At 37.0% G+C, this 16,005-nt stretch overlaps 1 protein-coding gene across 1 annotated transcript; it reads left to right on the forward strand.

Annotated features, from left to right (window-relative positions):
* Positions 1 to 661: 661 nt before the first annotated feature.
* On the forward strand, positions 662 to 8,581 carry LOC141485203 (uncharacterized). Its single transcript, XM_074181464.1, has 2 exons — positions 662 to 6,902; positions 6,966 to 8,581. The coding sequence occupies exons 1-2, from the start codon at positions 6,472 to 6,474 to the stop codon at positions 7,675 to 7,677; spliced, it is 1,143 nt and encodes a 380-aa protein (XP_074037565.1). The 5' UTR covers positions 662 to 6,471; the 3' UTR covers positions 7,678 to 8,581.
* The last annotated feature ends 7,424 nt before the right edge of the window (positions 8,582 to 16,005 follow it).

The following is a 16,005-nucleotide window of genomic DNA, read 5'->3' on the forward strand; positions in this document are numbered from 1 at the left end:
TAGTCCATCATCGTTGATCATAATACTATTATGTTCACTCATTTCTACACTCTCATAGAGATCTAGTTCTCACTCCTCTAGTTCTTCACTCCTCAAACCTTGTTTGAGTTTGAGGAGTGCCTTGAAGATGACCGTACTACCAACTGTCGGAAGCGCTCGCAGATGATTAATAGAAGGTATAAAGCTTCGAATCCTTTTTGTAAAATTTAATATTGAAATACTGAAAATAAAAGAAAATTAGTTGCATCATCGGTTATCGAGTGTCTTGATATAGATAAAGGAGTTTTTAATCGGACATAGCACTCAAGGAAGTGGCAAACCATAGACACGTGTTTCGGGCAAATGCACCTCCCCTGCATTTGTATTTCTATCTTTTGGTAACCAAGTGTTGCCCATCCTTACACTTGGCTGCACCATACTGATGATGGACCAAAAGCCCGAAACACGTGTCTATGGTTTGCCACTTCCTTGAGTGCTATGTCCGATTAAAAACTCCTTTATATATATATATAGATATATATATATATATATATATATATATATATATATATATATATATATATATATATATAGATTACATGAGGACATTCAGTATAATCAATAGATAAGGAAAATTGTAAAATTAATTTAGGATACCACAGGTGTGGTACCATAGTAGTTGTTTACAGCTGATTCTCGGCCTCCCCCCACCACTATGACGTATTAATTGCTTTTTTTATTGGTTGTTGTTTGGTGAAGTTTTTTTGTTGTGCAGTGAAGTCAAGGCGTTGTGACCTTGAAGTGTCTGGTGCATGGATCGTTCAGATTTTTTTTTTCATATGAGATTTTGTGTGTTTATGTGTGTGTGTGTGTGTAGGAGAATGCACGGTACAGGGTTTCATCATGTGCTTGTTTGTCTATGTACAAACATACGTCTGCATACTTCGAAGATCCTCCAAGTAGTAAATGCTCCATCGGTGTTAGGGCACCAAGTTAGTAGTGGAGTGACGTCACAGCAATAACCGTTCAACGGCTAGAGAGCGACATGTTCACTCCACGACGTGTGGCAGAGTAATGCGTATTCATCGGTCTGCCCTCACCTCTCCCGAAGCGATGAAGGTCGCTCTAGCCCCGCTATCGATGGTGACACAACGGCAGCCGAGGACCGTTTGCCTAGCGTCTACCCTCTCCGAGACCGCAACGACCACTGCTTGCTCGTATATCGACATCTGTTATCGCATTCAGTTGGGAGGTAATCTTGGCGCATGTAGTTGAGAAGTGGGGTTGGCTATGACGTCTTGACGGGTCCTATCAGAGTGTATTTAAGAAGCGTACGAGTGTTGGCTATGTCAGTTTACATCAAGTGAGTTAGTGAGAACTATTATATAAAATGTATTCCTGTGACTGTGGTAAATCTTTCACTCGTAGTGATAATCTTCGTCGGCATCAGCTCCAGAGTTGCCAAGGAGGGCCTGCAGTGAAACGGGTGAGAGTGGATAATGCAACACCTATGTATACGTGCAATTGTTGTAATGTGACAATTCCTATGAGCCAAGTGAATTCTCACCGAAGAACCATGAGTCATAAAAATAATGCATGTGTTCAATTGTCTGACGGTGTTCAAATTATAACGAATGCATTCAATTGCCGCATTGCTACATACAGGGTGGAGAGTTCGATTGTAACCAGTGACTACATGTCATTTTTCAATAAGATTAGGCAGAAGGTCATTGAATTACTGGAATCAGCCATCAGGATCCATAAAAGCATCAAGGTGAATATGGAAGTTTTTGGGAATTATATTCTTCAGACTGATGATTCGAGGGACACGAAGTCATTTAATTCCCAAAATAAAATAGTGGACCAATCTTCAGATTTGAATGCTGTTTTTGATGGATTCCGTGATGTAATTGTGGCTCAAACGACTGAGTTCCAGGATCGCGACTCAGGTATTTATTTTTTAAAAATTTCAATAAGATTGAATAGTAATATTTTTTTTTTTATAATTCAGGTTGGACTTGTGAAAAAATATTGTTTCTCGAGGTCAACATTAATAAATACAGTCCACTGGAAGGACGTTCATATGTGAAGCTGCCTCAATGTATTCAATGGAAGAAAGCTGTTGTGAATGTTCGTAATGAAGATCAATATTGTTTTGCTTGGGCTATAACATCAGCATTATATCCTGCAGATAGTCGAGTGTCCGAACTTACGTCATATCCACATTTTTCCACTGTTTTAGATGTCACAGGTATGGATTTTCCGGTTAAAGTTAATAATAAGAGTATCGAAATATTCGAAGATAGGAATGATATTTCAATTAATGTTTACGGTTTAGAGAGTACATTTGAGAAGGGTAAAATGAAGTATGAAGTGATTGGTCCATTGCGATACTCACAGAGAAGACTCCGGAGACATGTCAATTTGTTGTTTATAACTGATGACTCCGGTAATGGTCACTATTGTTGGATCAAAGATCTTTCAAGATTAGTTTCTAATCAACTATCAGCTCATAGACAGAAAAAATATTTTTGTGACGGATGTTTGATATATTTTTCTGATGAGAGATTGCTTTTACGTCATAATATGTATGATTGTAATCACATTAGTACCACAACACCAACTACTAATTTAAAGATCAATAAATATGGTAGAATGGTTGCGGAAAATAAACTAATGTTTGAAAACTTTGAGAGGCAAATGAGGGTGCCATTTGTAGTGTATGCTGATTTTGAATCAGTGCTTAAACCGATTCATGTGAATGAGCCAAATCCTGAAAGTTCATACACGATTAAAACATTCAAACATGCCCCATATTCATTTGCTTATTTGATAAAGTGTTCATATAATGATGATTTGTCAAAATTTGTTACATATAGGGGTGTAGATGCAGCTCAGAAATTTGTGAGTAGCATTGAAGATGATTTGAAAGAGATACATGAAAATCATCTCAGAAACCCTAAACCGATGGATACACAAACTGACGAAGAAGAAGAACAGTTTGCTGCAGCCAGAACTTGTGGTATATGTAATAAAGCATTTACTGATGGTGAAGTCAAAGTAAGAGATCATTGTCATGTCACAGGAAAGAAAAGATCACATGCCGCTCACTCGAAATGTAATTTAAATTTCAAAATACCAAACTTCATACCTATCATTTTTCATAATTTAAGTGGTTATGATTGTCATTTATTCATAAAAGAATTGTATAGGAATAAAGAGAAAGTTGATGTTATCCCGCAAACTAAAGAGAAATATATATCTTTCACGAAGCATCTCTTCACACACAGCTATACCGATAAAGATGGTGTGGTTAGGAAGAATTATCTCAAAATGAGATTTATCGATAGTTATAAATTTATGACTAATTCGTTGGAGAAGTTGGGTGCAAACTTGACCTCCGATCAATGTTTGGAGATGCACAAACATTTCCCACAAATTGAGAAATTCAATTTGATGAGACAGAAAGGTGTATTTCCATATAGTTTTGTTGATGACATTGACAAATTGAATTATCCATTACTTCCGACAAAAAATCAGTTTTATGACACACTCAATTGTGAACATATATCGGAAACTGATTATGATAGGGCTAGAAAAGTTTGGAATTTATTCGAGTGTCAGAATTTGGGGGAATACTCTGATTTGTATTTGAAGTCGGATGTATTGCTACTATGTGATATTTTTGAAAACTTCCGCACCACAAGTTTAGAGATATATAACTTAGATCCGGCACAATATTACACTGCACCTGGATTATCATGGGATGCCATGTTGAAGTTCACTAATGTTGAATTGGAATTACTAACTGACATTGATATGATTCACTTTTTTCAAAAAGGTATACGAGGTGGAATTAGTCAATGTAGCGAGAGGAAACATATAGCAAATAATAGATTTTTACCCAATTATAATCCCAACGAACCTTCCACATTCATTACATATTTAGATGCAACAAATCTATACGGTCACAGTATGTCACAACCTCTACCAACAAGTGAATTTACATGGTTGACACCAAATGAAATTCTTAATCTCGATGTGATGGATGTGAGTACTGATAGTCCGTATGGGTATGTATTTGAAGTGGACATTCATTATCCACAAGAGTTGCATGATAAACATTCTGACCTTCCATTTTTAGTCGAAAAAATAATACCACCTCGTACACAATCGAAAATTCCCAAATTAATTCCAAATTTGAATGATAAAAGAAAATATATTGTTCATTATAGGAATCTACAGCAAGCTGTCAAAAATGGATTGATTGTAATGAATACACATAGAGTATTGAAATTCAAACAATCATGCTGGATGAAACCCTATATAGATCTTAATACTGAAATGCGTAATAGGTCTAACAACAAATCTGTTAAAGATTTCTATAAACTAATGAATAATGCGGTGTATGGAAAGACAATGGAGAATGTAGATAATCGAATTGATGTTAGACTCGTTACACATTGGGAAAATATAAAGAAAAATATAGGTGCCAGCACTCTCATAGCCAAACCAAATTTCAAAAATTGTTCAATTTTCACTGATAATTTCGTTGCCATTCAATTGGGTAGAGTGAAGGTTCATTACGATAAACCATTATATTTGGGATTTTCCATATTAGAATTATCTAAAACAGTCATGTATGACTTTTTCTATGGATGCATCAAACAACACTTTGATGAAAATGTCTCTTTACTTTACACAGATACCGACTCGCTCATTCTTAAAGTAAACACAGAAAATTTTTATGAATTCATAAAAACTAACATAAGTAGATTTGATACATCCAATTACAGTATAGTTAACCAATTCAATATTCCAGTAACAAGTTCAGTCTTGGGTAACTTCAAAGATGAATTTCCAAATGATCCAATCATGAGTTTTTATGGTACAGGTGCTAAAGCATATTATGTGAAATCTGTTGATGGTGAATTTAAGAAAGCCAAAGGGGTTAAACGATCTGTAATAAAGAATGAATTGACATGCGAAGATTATCAAAAAATCGTCGAACAAGGTGGTATGATATTCAGAAAGATGAATTCATTTAGAAGCGTGTTACATGATATGTATACTGAATTAAAAAATAAAGTTGCATTATCATATCACGACGATAAACGATTTATCATTCCGAATACTACCCACACTCTTCCTTGGGGTCATAATGATATTGAATTTTATGAAAACGATCCAAATGAGAACATTCGTTGGATAAGTAATATTATTCAACAATCACAATCTCAGGAGACTCCATTGGATCAATTGATTAATTTATTATCTGCCGAGATCAATGATTGAAATATCATTCAATATCTTCAAAACCGGAAAATTCAATATTGATATTTATGTAGCCATTTATAATTAATAATATATGATAGAAGTAATGTGATATTAATGTATTATGTATGTATGTATATGTATTACTGTAATGAATATAAAATGATTAAAATTTTATTTGTATTATTTCTATTTCCCTAATCAATTACTGCAATATATAGTATAATGTAAATGACAGAAATATCAGTTTGAAGAGAATCATCGTAGAGTGCACAATGTCTAAAACAATCGATAAGTTTGGTAGAAAAAGAAAATGGGGTGGTAATGTCATTCGAGGTCCTCCTGGGAATGGTTTTAAATTAACAAAAGATGGTCATTATGACATGCAAAGGAAAATATTGAAAAATACAAGTGAACCAATTGACAAGAGTGATTGTGTAACTGTATCATATCTTGAGGGGGAAATTAATGGAGCAAAGGAAGTTATACTTCTAGCCCTACAAGCTGCAATACAATCCACAATAGGCAATATTGCTCGGGACGCCCGGCAAGCATTTAACGATAAAATTGCAGAGGCTCGGATAACTTTCACTCGTAAATTTGACAAACTTACAAGTGATGTAGACATAAAAATGTCTGACATAACAGCGTCTACAAATAAAAAATTTGATGCTATGTCAAACATAACAGGGACTACAATGAAAAAGTATGATGTACTGGAACAGAGAGTTGAAGTATTGGAGAAAAACCATAAAGAAGTTTTGGAGAGAAACTATAAAGTCAGGCCATCATCATCAGGTGGACTGGGATATCCAGGACTGAACATTAATCCAAATCATAGAATAATACAACCAAAACCAAAACCAACTGATGATGTATTAATGGAACCAACATGGTGAATGTATTCCCTAGTTAGGTTAGGTTAATAGCTACGTTAGGTTAGCTGCATACTTACGTTAGGTTAGGTGTTAGGTTAGTATTCCCTCGTTAGGTTAGGTTAATAGTTACTGTAGGTTAGGTTAGGTTAGGTTAGGTTAGGTTAGGTTAGGTTAGGTTAGGTTAGGTGTTCGGTTGCATAGCGGTAGGTTAGCGTACTAGGTTAGGTTACGTTAATACATACGATAGGTTAGGTGTTCGGTTGCATAGCGGTAGGTTAGCGTACTAGGTTAGGTTACGTTAATACGTTAATACGTTAGGTTAGGTGTTCGGTTGCATATTATGTTACGAACGCGCGCGCGAAGAGGGCGTAGATGTCTCTCCAGATGTCCCGCCTACCTGGGGCCGGAGGCCCCACCCACCTGGGCGGAGCCCAGGCAGTGGGCGGGGCCCGTTAGGGCCACGCCCCCCCCCCCCCCCCCCCCGTCGCCACCAACTTTTCGGATACCCCGCCCCTTTCCGAAGCCCCGCCCCCTTTCCGAAGCCCCGCCCCTCCCCTCCCCGAAGCCCCGCCCCCCGACTCCCAACATTTGCGCATGTACACCCCTACCCTCATCGCGCATGTGCGCTCCCACCATTTTCCCACCGCTCACGCATCGAAGTCGATACCCTCCGGAGAGCACTCCACAACATTCAGTTCGAGAAGTCATCTCATCGAGAGCAGTCCACTCCACAACAAGGCAGTACGTTCCAACGACCAACTTGATATTTGAGTAAGTAAATTAGGAATGTTATTTTTTATATCAACTAACTTTGTATTATTTCTTCTTTTTCAGAATGGCAACCAATACACAGGAGGTGAATAATGCTGTGGCGTCTATTCTGCCGGTGTCCGCTGACCAGGAGGAGGCAGCATCTTCGAGAGCGGTGACGGTTGACCAGCCAACCACTTCGCGTTCGCGAGTTAGGTGCAGATCTTCTAGCCCTGACTTATTCGAGGAGGAGGAGGAAGTCAGGGCTGTGAAGAAGGTTTGCCAACGACCTGCAGCAAAGGTTGGTCCTATTTCAAAGTACCGAGCTACTTGCAATAGGACTAATCCTTATGCAGGTAGTTTTTCGACCTCTCGTAAGAGGGCCTCCACACCAGCAGCAGCACCAGCAGCAGTGGAAATTCCGAGGAGTCCTTCTCCGGAGTTGGTGATATTGTCGCCGTTGGTGACGCGACTACCACCGCTGCCAGCGACACCGGCGGATCCTGAGGTGTTGGTGCCACAGCCTATCGGAGAGGTTAGTGAAAAGATGAGTGTTTTTCTGCAGAGATGCAAGAAAGCAGAACGAGCTGCCCGATCTAGCGAGGCCGAGTTGGTTACCATGAAGCGACAAATGGCTGAAATGGATAACCGACGGAGGGAACTCCAAAAGGAAATGGCCGAAATAGATCGGAATTATGCATCTCTGCAGGAAAGGTGTAAAGCAAAGACCTCTTCGATAGAGCTGTACAAAAAAGTAGTGACAGTTATGGACACTCTTTTTGTAGATGAAGTGTAAATGTAAGATTAGTTTTAGGTTAGTTAGGAGTATTTAATTATGGTAGTTTTAAGTTTATATTTGTTAAGTTTATATTGAATAAAGGAAAAGGAAGTGAAATAAAGGGTGTACACTGTTTTTTGGTTTGGTACACATTGAACAATGCGATGGTTGGAGCATTTTTCTTCACTTCCTCTTATTATCATTATTATTTTTTTATTTCAATTCCAAGTTCTTCTAGACAAATACCTCACATCAATTTTTGTGTTCTCTAATCACTTGTAAATAATTTCATGTGAAGAAAATTTAAAAAATAAAAAAATAGACATGTTTCATAGTGAAATCGACAAGTATATTTCATTTGTATTTTATCCATTCAAGTATCTCTTTCATTGAATATGTCTTATGTCACTTTGCAATTTACCCCTACTCATTGAATATGTCTTATGTCACACTACAATTTACCCCTACTCAATGTTCCACTCCTCTCCCACTCCCTCTCGAAAGTATAAAAGTAGAAATCATCTGATGAAACATTCAGTTGATCAGCTAGCATCGAGATGGAACCCGATTCAACCTCCGAACCCTATAGCTGCCCGGATCAGGGGTACAACTTCAATTACTGGGATAACAGCCAGGTACAGGTTGTCTCTTCCACCACGGAACCCCACAGTCCGCCATACGAATACCGGGATCACGACATCAGGATGCAAGTTCAGCATGTCACTGGCAGTGACGAAGGACACTTGGATGACTCGGAATATCCAGATCCTGACGGATGGTGGGACCCTGCTTATGATGACATTGTCCCAATGAGTAGCGACGACGACGATGATGACGACGACGACTCTGGTGATGATGCTGATGACGAGCTTGACGTTAGACGTCCTCCACCATCCCTATCCTCATCGAGGATAGTCCTCCGCCATCCCCAATCCTAATCGATGATGATGTCCTCAATTCCGATGATGACATATAATCATCTACTCGTCCATCATTTCCTTTCCTTTCCTTCCACGGAGTACACACTTTTTGGTTGGTGTACACGAGGCACTGCGAGGCTGGGGCAGTGTCTTCCTCCCTTCCTCTCCCTCTTATTAGTTTTTTTTTCCATAATAATCACTAGAATTTCTCCTAATAATCGCTCAGAGTTTCATTCTTGATGTTTTCGAATCTCAAACACTGTTCTACATTTCACCCCCTCCATTTCATTTCTTCCAATATAAATATAGCAACAATCCCAGTTCTATATCATTCTTCCACAATGTCGAGTACAGGACCCATCCAAGTACATGAAATAGATTCAACGTCTGATCATTTGAGTACAACCTTCGCTCAATTTCTGCAGCGAATCTATGATCTTCCTGATGATTTCGCAGAACGAGTGGAACAAGGTATTCAGGACGACATAGATGCTGTTGACGATAATAATGCGGATGATGTGATTAGTATATCATCTGATTCAGCTGATTATGACGACGACGACATCATGAGTATATCATCTGATTCAGATGACTACTATGAGGATGATATCATTAGTATATCATCTGATTCAGATGACGATACCATAATTATTGTTTCTGATGATGAGGAGCGTTAGTCCATATCATTGCATGGATTAATAAAAAAATAACAGCCCTTTTCAGGGCTACAATTAAAGACTGAAACAATAAAAAAATAGCTCTTTTCAGAGCTACCATTATACTTTCAAACAGAAACAGATTCATACCATTGTTAACATTATGTTAACATTATAATCTCAAACGAAATATATGTATGTGAAAGTATTCATCATTATATGCATATGAATGATTGACAAATGCCAACTTCAACTTTCATTTAAAGTAGTACTCATCATATGCATAGATATTCAATGACTATCAAATTCCAAATTTCGACTTTTCAGTCAAAGTAGTAATTTATTTGTCATATAATGTATAGATATTCAAAGACTAACAAATTTCCAACTTAGACTTTTATTAATCAAAGTATTCATTTGTCACATAATCTATGAATACTAATACAACTAACTACTGTTTGTGTGAATAATGTAGCCCTGAAAAGGGCTGTTGTTTTTTTTTTTGACCAGTAGGTCCACGGTTATTGTGCCACAGGTTGGACATTATTACATATAATACATGTAGATACTCGGGTGAAGTTTGTTAGTGGCCTCTCGCAAGCTTCACACCAATTCTGTCCCATTTCCATAATTGAGACAGTGTTGTGGGTGTTGACATGGGCATACCACCCTCCATTATTGTTTCTATGCGAATAAAACCGAAAGCAGCACCAACATAGTTTTTTGTTCTCTCCATCTATTGTGCTGATCAATACGTATGCATCCAATGCACAATACAAATCCAAGGGATCTTCCAGTGTCTCACTGACATTGAGTGTTCGCATACCGATCCTCATAGCACCATCACCTTCAGTTGTGTCAGCTTCTATCCCTTCATCATCTCCTTCTTCATCCATGACCCTCTCAAACTCCATCACGTCATCATCTTCGTCGCTTTGGTTGGCCTCGTTTTCAACTTCGTCTATCTCATCTTCATCGACTCCAACATCTTCTGCTTCAACTATTACTTCCTCTAGCGGAACATTGACATCCTCATCATCTGATTCGTCTATCCAATTGTTTTCATCAACAGCAGCTATTCTATTTAATGCAGCATTTATTTTTGCAGAATTCATCTTGTTGTTGTTTGCTCACAGTTGTAGAGAGTGAATGAATGAACTCTAGGTTTGCAAGTCAACTTATATAGGAGGTGATGCGACTCCCACTTGACTCGTTTAGAGTGGAATAGTAGGAGAAGTTATCCCACTATACTTCCACATGATGTTGATTTGTATAAATAGAGATCGTAGGTATAGGAGAGAGCATTCAGAGTTTCTGTAAGTCATCTCTTTATATTTCTAATCGAATTAGTAAAATGCCGTTTCCAAAAGAGTGGAATGAAAAACCAAAAGTGTGTGTCTACCCAATGATGATTGCAGGGGCTATTGTGTGCTACTTTTGTCAAATAAGTAGACCTAAGGATTCAATCAATCCATGTACTGGTATGTGTAGTGATTGCGTGTTGCGGATTCAACTATCGCCTCCTTCTCATCCACCGAAGCGAACAAAATCGGATTATCGTCAACAACAGTTACAGTGTCTGAAGTGTTCCGAACCTATAATATTTAACAATATAGGTATCTGTAGAAATATTTGTGGTATCTGTGCTGCCGTTCCAACTCCACTGCAACGTTGTTTGCGTTGTGATACATATTCCATGAATTGTTGGAATCATGTATGCAATGCATGTAGAAGTACTTGGGATCTGTGTGAGAAGGTTGGTCAACTCTACCCCAATAGGAGAATCCATTTTTTTCAATGTTGGTGTTTGACGCACGAGCAACAACTATTGAGGAATAGAGTCAAAGAACGTTCCACATCCACAGAGACATATTAACATTTTTCATTTTTTATTATCGTTATTGTCCTCTATTATTAATAAATATATATATATTTTGAATTTATTTGTATTATTTTCTAACATTTAAAAATACATGCATGCAACACAAAGTTTTCCTCTTAAATGACAAAGATTGTTACATGCGTGAATAGTTTAGTGAGAGAGCGCATGTGCCAGTTGATGAAAGAGCGCATGCGCTAGTTTATTTTCTTCTATAAATGGTGAGGTCTCAGTAACATCATCACCTTTCCTATCCACATTCTATTGCTATCACATATCATTCCTCAGACCTTAATAATCATGAGCTCTATGCCGCTATTGATTGCTGAAGATGGTTCACCACTTGTTGATATCGATCAGACTGATTTTGAAAATATTCCAGTATTACATTTATCGAGTCAAGATTCGATAAATGATTTTGATATTAACGACTTCGTTAACTTTGCAGATGTGCCAGAACCAAATGAGCAAATTATTATTGAAAATCCGATCGTTTCGCAATTATCATCACTCAAACACTCTTCATCTACCCTTCCTCTTGGTGTTGATAAGAAATCTAGAACAATCAAGAGGAAGGTTACTAAGGCATCTTCATCGATTGTCACTGACTTTAAAGAAAAGAAAGAATCCAAAAGTGTTGTGCGACAGAAAAAACCCGCAACGAAAAGTGACAGATCGAAGAGGAAGCCAAAAGGTACTCCTAAAGAAATGAAGAGTGATTTGAAAGCTGAACCGCTATCTTCTTTCAGCCCCCTCCATCGGTTTGGGGAAATGAAAAGGAAAGCAAAATGCCGTCTTGTAAAGGCACAGATGACTATTGCTGAACTTGAAAAGAGTGAGCGAGCTATTAATGCTAATAATGAAACTCTTGAAGCATTAGATGCCAAGATTGCATTAGCGAAGGTTGAATTGGCTAGAATGTCTAAAGATGCTGATGAACTCCGTTCAAAAATTGGTAAAGATAAGCAATTCCATCAACGTTCGAGAATGCAAGCTCAGGCTGAGCTTGAGGAGTCGACTAAGCTTTATGAGACAGCATTATCAGTGAGAGATAATTGGCAAAAAGAGTTGGATACTGCATTTCAAAGTGACGGCGATTAGTTTTGGGAATGATAATGTGTTTTCAATATCGTGAGTTGAAAAATATAAGCGGGAATGGAGTATACAATTAATTTGGTTTGGTATACACAGAACATTGCGAATGGCTGGGGCAATGTTTACCGCTGCAATATTTTTCAGTTCACATACTTATAATTGAAATGAAAACAATAATGAACTTTAATATTACTTTATTCATAAAAGTCACTATTATATACATTTAAACCATATTTGATTCATCAATCCAAGAATTTTGTTCGCTAGGAAGGCCTAACCACTTTACATATACTTTATTTTTTCTTCTCTTCAACACCTTCTCAATCAGATATACGTCAGGATTCTCGGTTCGTAATAACTCTTCTTCGTAAAAACATCCTCTAATCGGCTGTTCATTCATATCTTCAAGATTATAAGTCGTTGGGATGGTTTTATTAATTTTAACAATCTTGAATAGCTCCGTGGTAAAATTCGCAGTGTAAGACTTTTCAAAAATATGTTTGTATTTACTTATACGTACAATATCATTTAATTGGAATTTGGGTTTACTTTGTCTTCCTCCAATTCCATTGATACCCTTGAATTTTAATTTTGTTGTTGAATCAACATTGATGGGTGCCATACCTATTGTACGATGAACTTTATTATTATATCTACTAGTTATAATTGGAAGAATATCAAGCCATTTGTGGTGACCTCTCATCGAAAATTCCTTGTAGAGCCATGCCTTTATTGTACGAATCACTCTTTCTGCTATAGCTGCCTTCTTTGTGCTAAATGTTGAATAATGATTGATATTATATTCTCGCATGAGAGATGAGAAGCTTTTATTGAAAAATTCTTTCCCTTGATCGCTTTGTATGTGTTTGGGGGAGTATTTGGCTTCTTTCAGTACATGTTTCATTGCATTAGTTACTGTACTACCTGTTTTATCTTTAACTGCTACAGTCCACAGATATTTGGAGTAACAATCTATCACTACAAGTATATATCGGTATCCTTCATTACTTTTTGCATAAGGTTGCAGTTCAGCTAAATCTATTTGCCATAGATCTGCAAAACCTTTGATGGTGGTTATTCTTCTACGAAAATTACGTCTTGCAGGTTTATGTAATTCATTAACAACTTGTCGTTTGACATCACTTATTTCATTAGTCATTCTATTTCAATATGATTAAAGAGAAAAGGTGATAATGTTACTGCATTGAATGATGATGTGACAGTGATCATTACATGTGAATATGTTAATATATTATACCTTCTTCACGTAATTCTTCAATTATTGAAATTATTTCATTATCATGTCCGGTATGTCCGGCTGACTTTGAAGCTACCAATAGTCGTAGGCGAGCAACTAACTCTTTCGGTGAATTCCAGTACACATAATTCACAGGTTTAGAATTATATATTTTCTCCATTTTCACTCGTTTGAGTGCTCCACCAATTTTACTTCTACTTCTTATTGGATATTGTCGTGAGTCTAATAGAGGTTTGATAACTTCACGAAATTTTTTAGAATTTGTATTTTTAAAACCATTCTTCAGATGATATTGTTTATATGGAGCATTCGTTATTTTCAATATTTTGGAATATACTTGACGAGTTTCTTCATTATCAACATCTTGTGGATTCTTCAAAAAAATCATATCATACAATTCTGGACTACCTGCGCATTCATATTTTTTCACTTTATTAGCATCCCAAAATGAAATGTTTCCATCTTTGAAATTTACCACTAGACTTCCCATTTTCAGCTTTTGTGTAATTGGATCCATACGTACGCCAAATGTTCCATCATATGCTGGATTTCTAGATTTTATATTATTCAAATGTTTCATCAAAACATCTTCACCACTTTCATTCATAACAGGTGAGATGTCAGGATCCGAGGAATCGATGTGGGACGATGATGGTGTTTCGAATAGAGTTGTTCTCATATCGTCTTGAAGTGTGCTCGTGTCACTATTCACAGATGATACACTACCAAAAGATTGTTTTCTTCCTATTGGAGTACTCATGGGATAATTTGAAGTAGATTGAACAGTTCCATGATTTGGTGATAACACTGGTGATTTAGAAGTAGCGTTTGATGATAAAACATTCAATGGTTTCATTATGGGCTCATACAATCTTTCAAGTGTCGTACGATTTTCAATATTATCATTCTTGATAGAGTTGAATTTCTGCCTGACAGCTTCTGTTGTCTCTACTAGTTGACGTTTCAAATTTATTTCATTGTTTTTATTTTCAGGATCTTTTTTTGTATTCATAATGCCCTTTTTTTTGAATTAAAGCTTAATTCGTTGGTGAAGTGACCACTACAATATTCAGTGATCGAATAAGTTCCAAAAACAAGATCATGGGTATATAAAACTATCGAATCCTTTGCGATATCTACCTTCATCTATTTTTCTATCCTTATCAATGACTAGAAATCCATATTGGTCCTCCCAGCATTTAACACACATCAATTGGAATTGTTTGAATGTTACATCGGGTGAAACATGATCTGAATAAATGTGATGTAAATTCGTCTCATCTTGTTTGAACATTATAATGAAATTGGTATTGTCACGCACTAACTGTTTGGGTACCCGTGAATATGTCTGTGCTAGATAAAAACAATCAACATCCTTATGACGTCCCATACAGAAATATGATCTAATAATATCTTGCTTTTCACATATTACATCATCGAAAATGAAAACAGAATTAGGCTTAGCGTCGGAGGGTTCCACTATTTCTGCATTATTGCTGAATGTATAAAAACCTAATCCTTTTATAGGTTCCAAAACACTTCGCAAGTACTGATATTTAGGTTGATTGAGTGATTTCGAATAGAGATACACATTTCTAAATCTCAGTCCTTGTGGATGTGTTAATAGTGATATCATTGCATTCGTCTTTCCACAATTTGAAGGTCCTATAATGAGTCCTCGAACTGATGATGGAAGTAGTGGACCATGTCTGAATACCCTTTGTCCATTCAATCCACAACCAAATTTCTCATCTAGATTATCTACAGCAAACTTTTCTTTCTGTTTTACAATGCGCATCGTGCCGTGGTTGGAGACTATATAAATGTTATTAGCTTATTCATTTCAATGTGTACCATCAAACGATACGGACGTATTGAAAGTGATCGTAAAATTAAAAGAGGTTGTGGTTTTGTTAATGATTTAATAAACAAACTTCCTTTCGAATTACATCTACCGGAGGTTATCAATACTGTGGACCGGGTACAAAATTGAAACAACGTTTAGCTCGTAACGACCCTGGAATCAATAAATTAGATATTGAATGCAAAAAACACGATATTCAATATTCTAAGCATCCATCCGATCTTGCAGCAAGACATTTAGCCGACAAAGAACTTGAATACAGCGCTTGGGATAGGGTTAAATCGAAGGACGCGAGTATTGGGGAAAGAGCAGCTGCATTACTTGTCACCAACATTATGAAAGCGAAAAGACATATGGGCATGGTTTGTAGTACCAATAAGAAAAAATGTAAGAGGAAACAAACGAAGAAAAATAAAATTAAAAAAGTTGCATTTGGTGCTGGGATAGTCCATAAAGTGCGAAATGTATTGAAGAAAGCTGGTGGGAATCAATTTGTGACGAATAATAGCAAAAAAGCTATCACTGTGGCATTGCAGGCGGCACGTAAATACCTTAAAGCTGCCGGTGGAAAGAAGAAAATCCGCACACCACGCATAATTCCTGTTCCCAAGATCGGTGGACTTTTACCATTGATACCAATTTTTGCTGGACTATCCGCACTAGGAAGTTTGGCG

Source organism: Leptinotarsa decemlineata, unplaced genomic scaffold (assembly GCF_025532065.1).
Source record: "Leptinotarsa decemlineata unplaced genomic scaffold, Ldec_3_MD MMD2_tig00026314_RagTag_RagTag, whole genome shotgun sequence".
In the NCBI taxonomy this organism is placed as follows: Eukaryota; Metazoa; Arthropoda; class Insecta; order Coleoptera; family Chrysomelidae; genus Leptinotarsa; species Leptinotarsa decemlineata.

Bases quoted from the DNA above. Each gene is read 5' to 3' on its own strand.
- LOC141485203 (XM_074181464.1), top strand. From the start codon at position 6,472: ATGTTACGAACGCGCGCGCGAAGAGGGCGTAGATGTCTCTCCAGATGT. The intron at 6,903-6,965 runs GTAAGTAAATTA...CTTCTTTTTCAG, and splicing joins ACGACCAACTTGATATTTGA to AATGGCAACCAATACACAGG.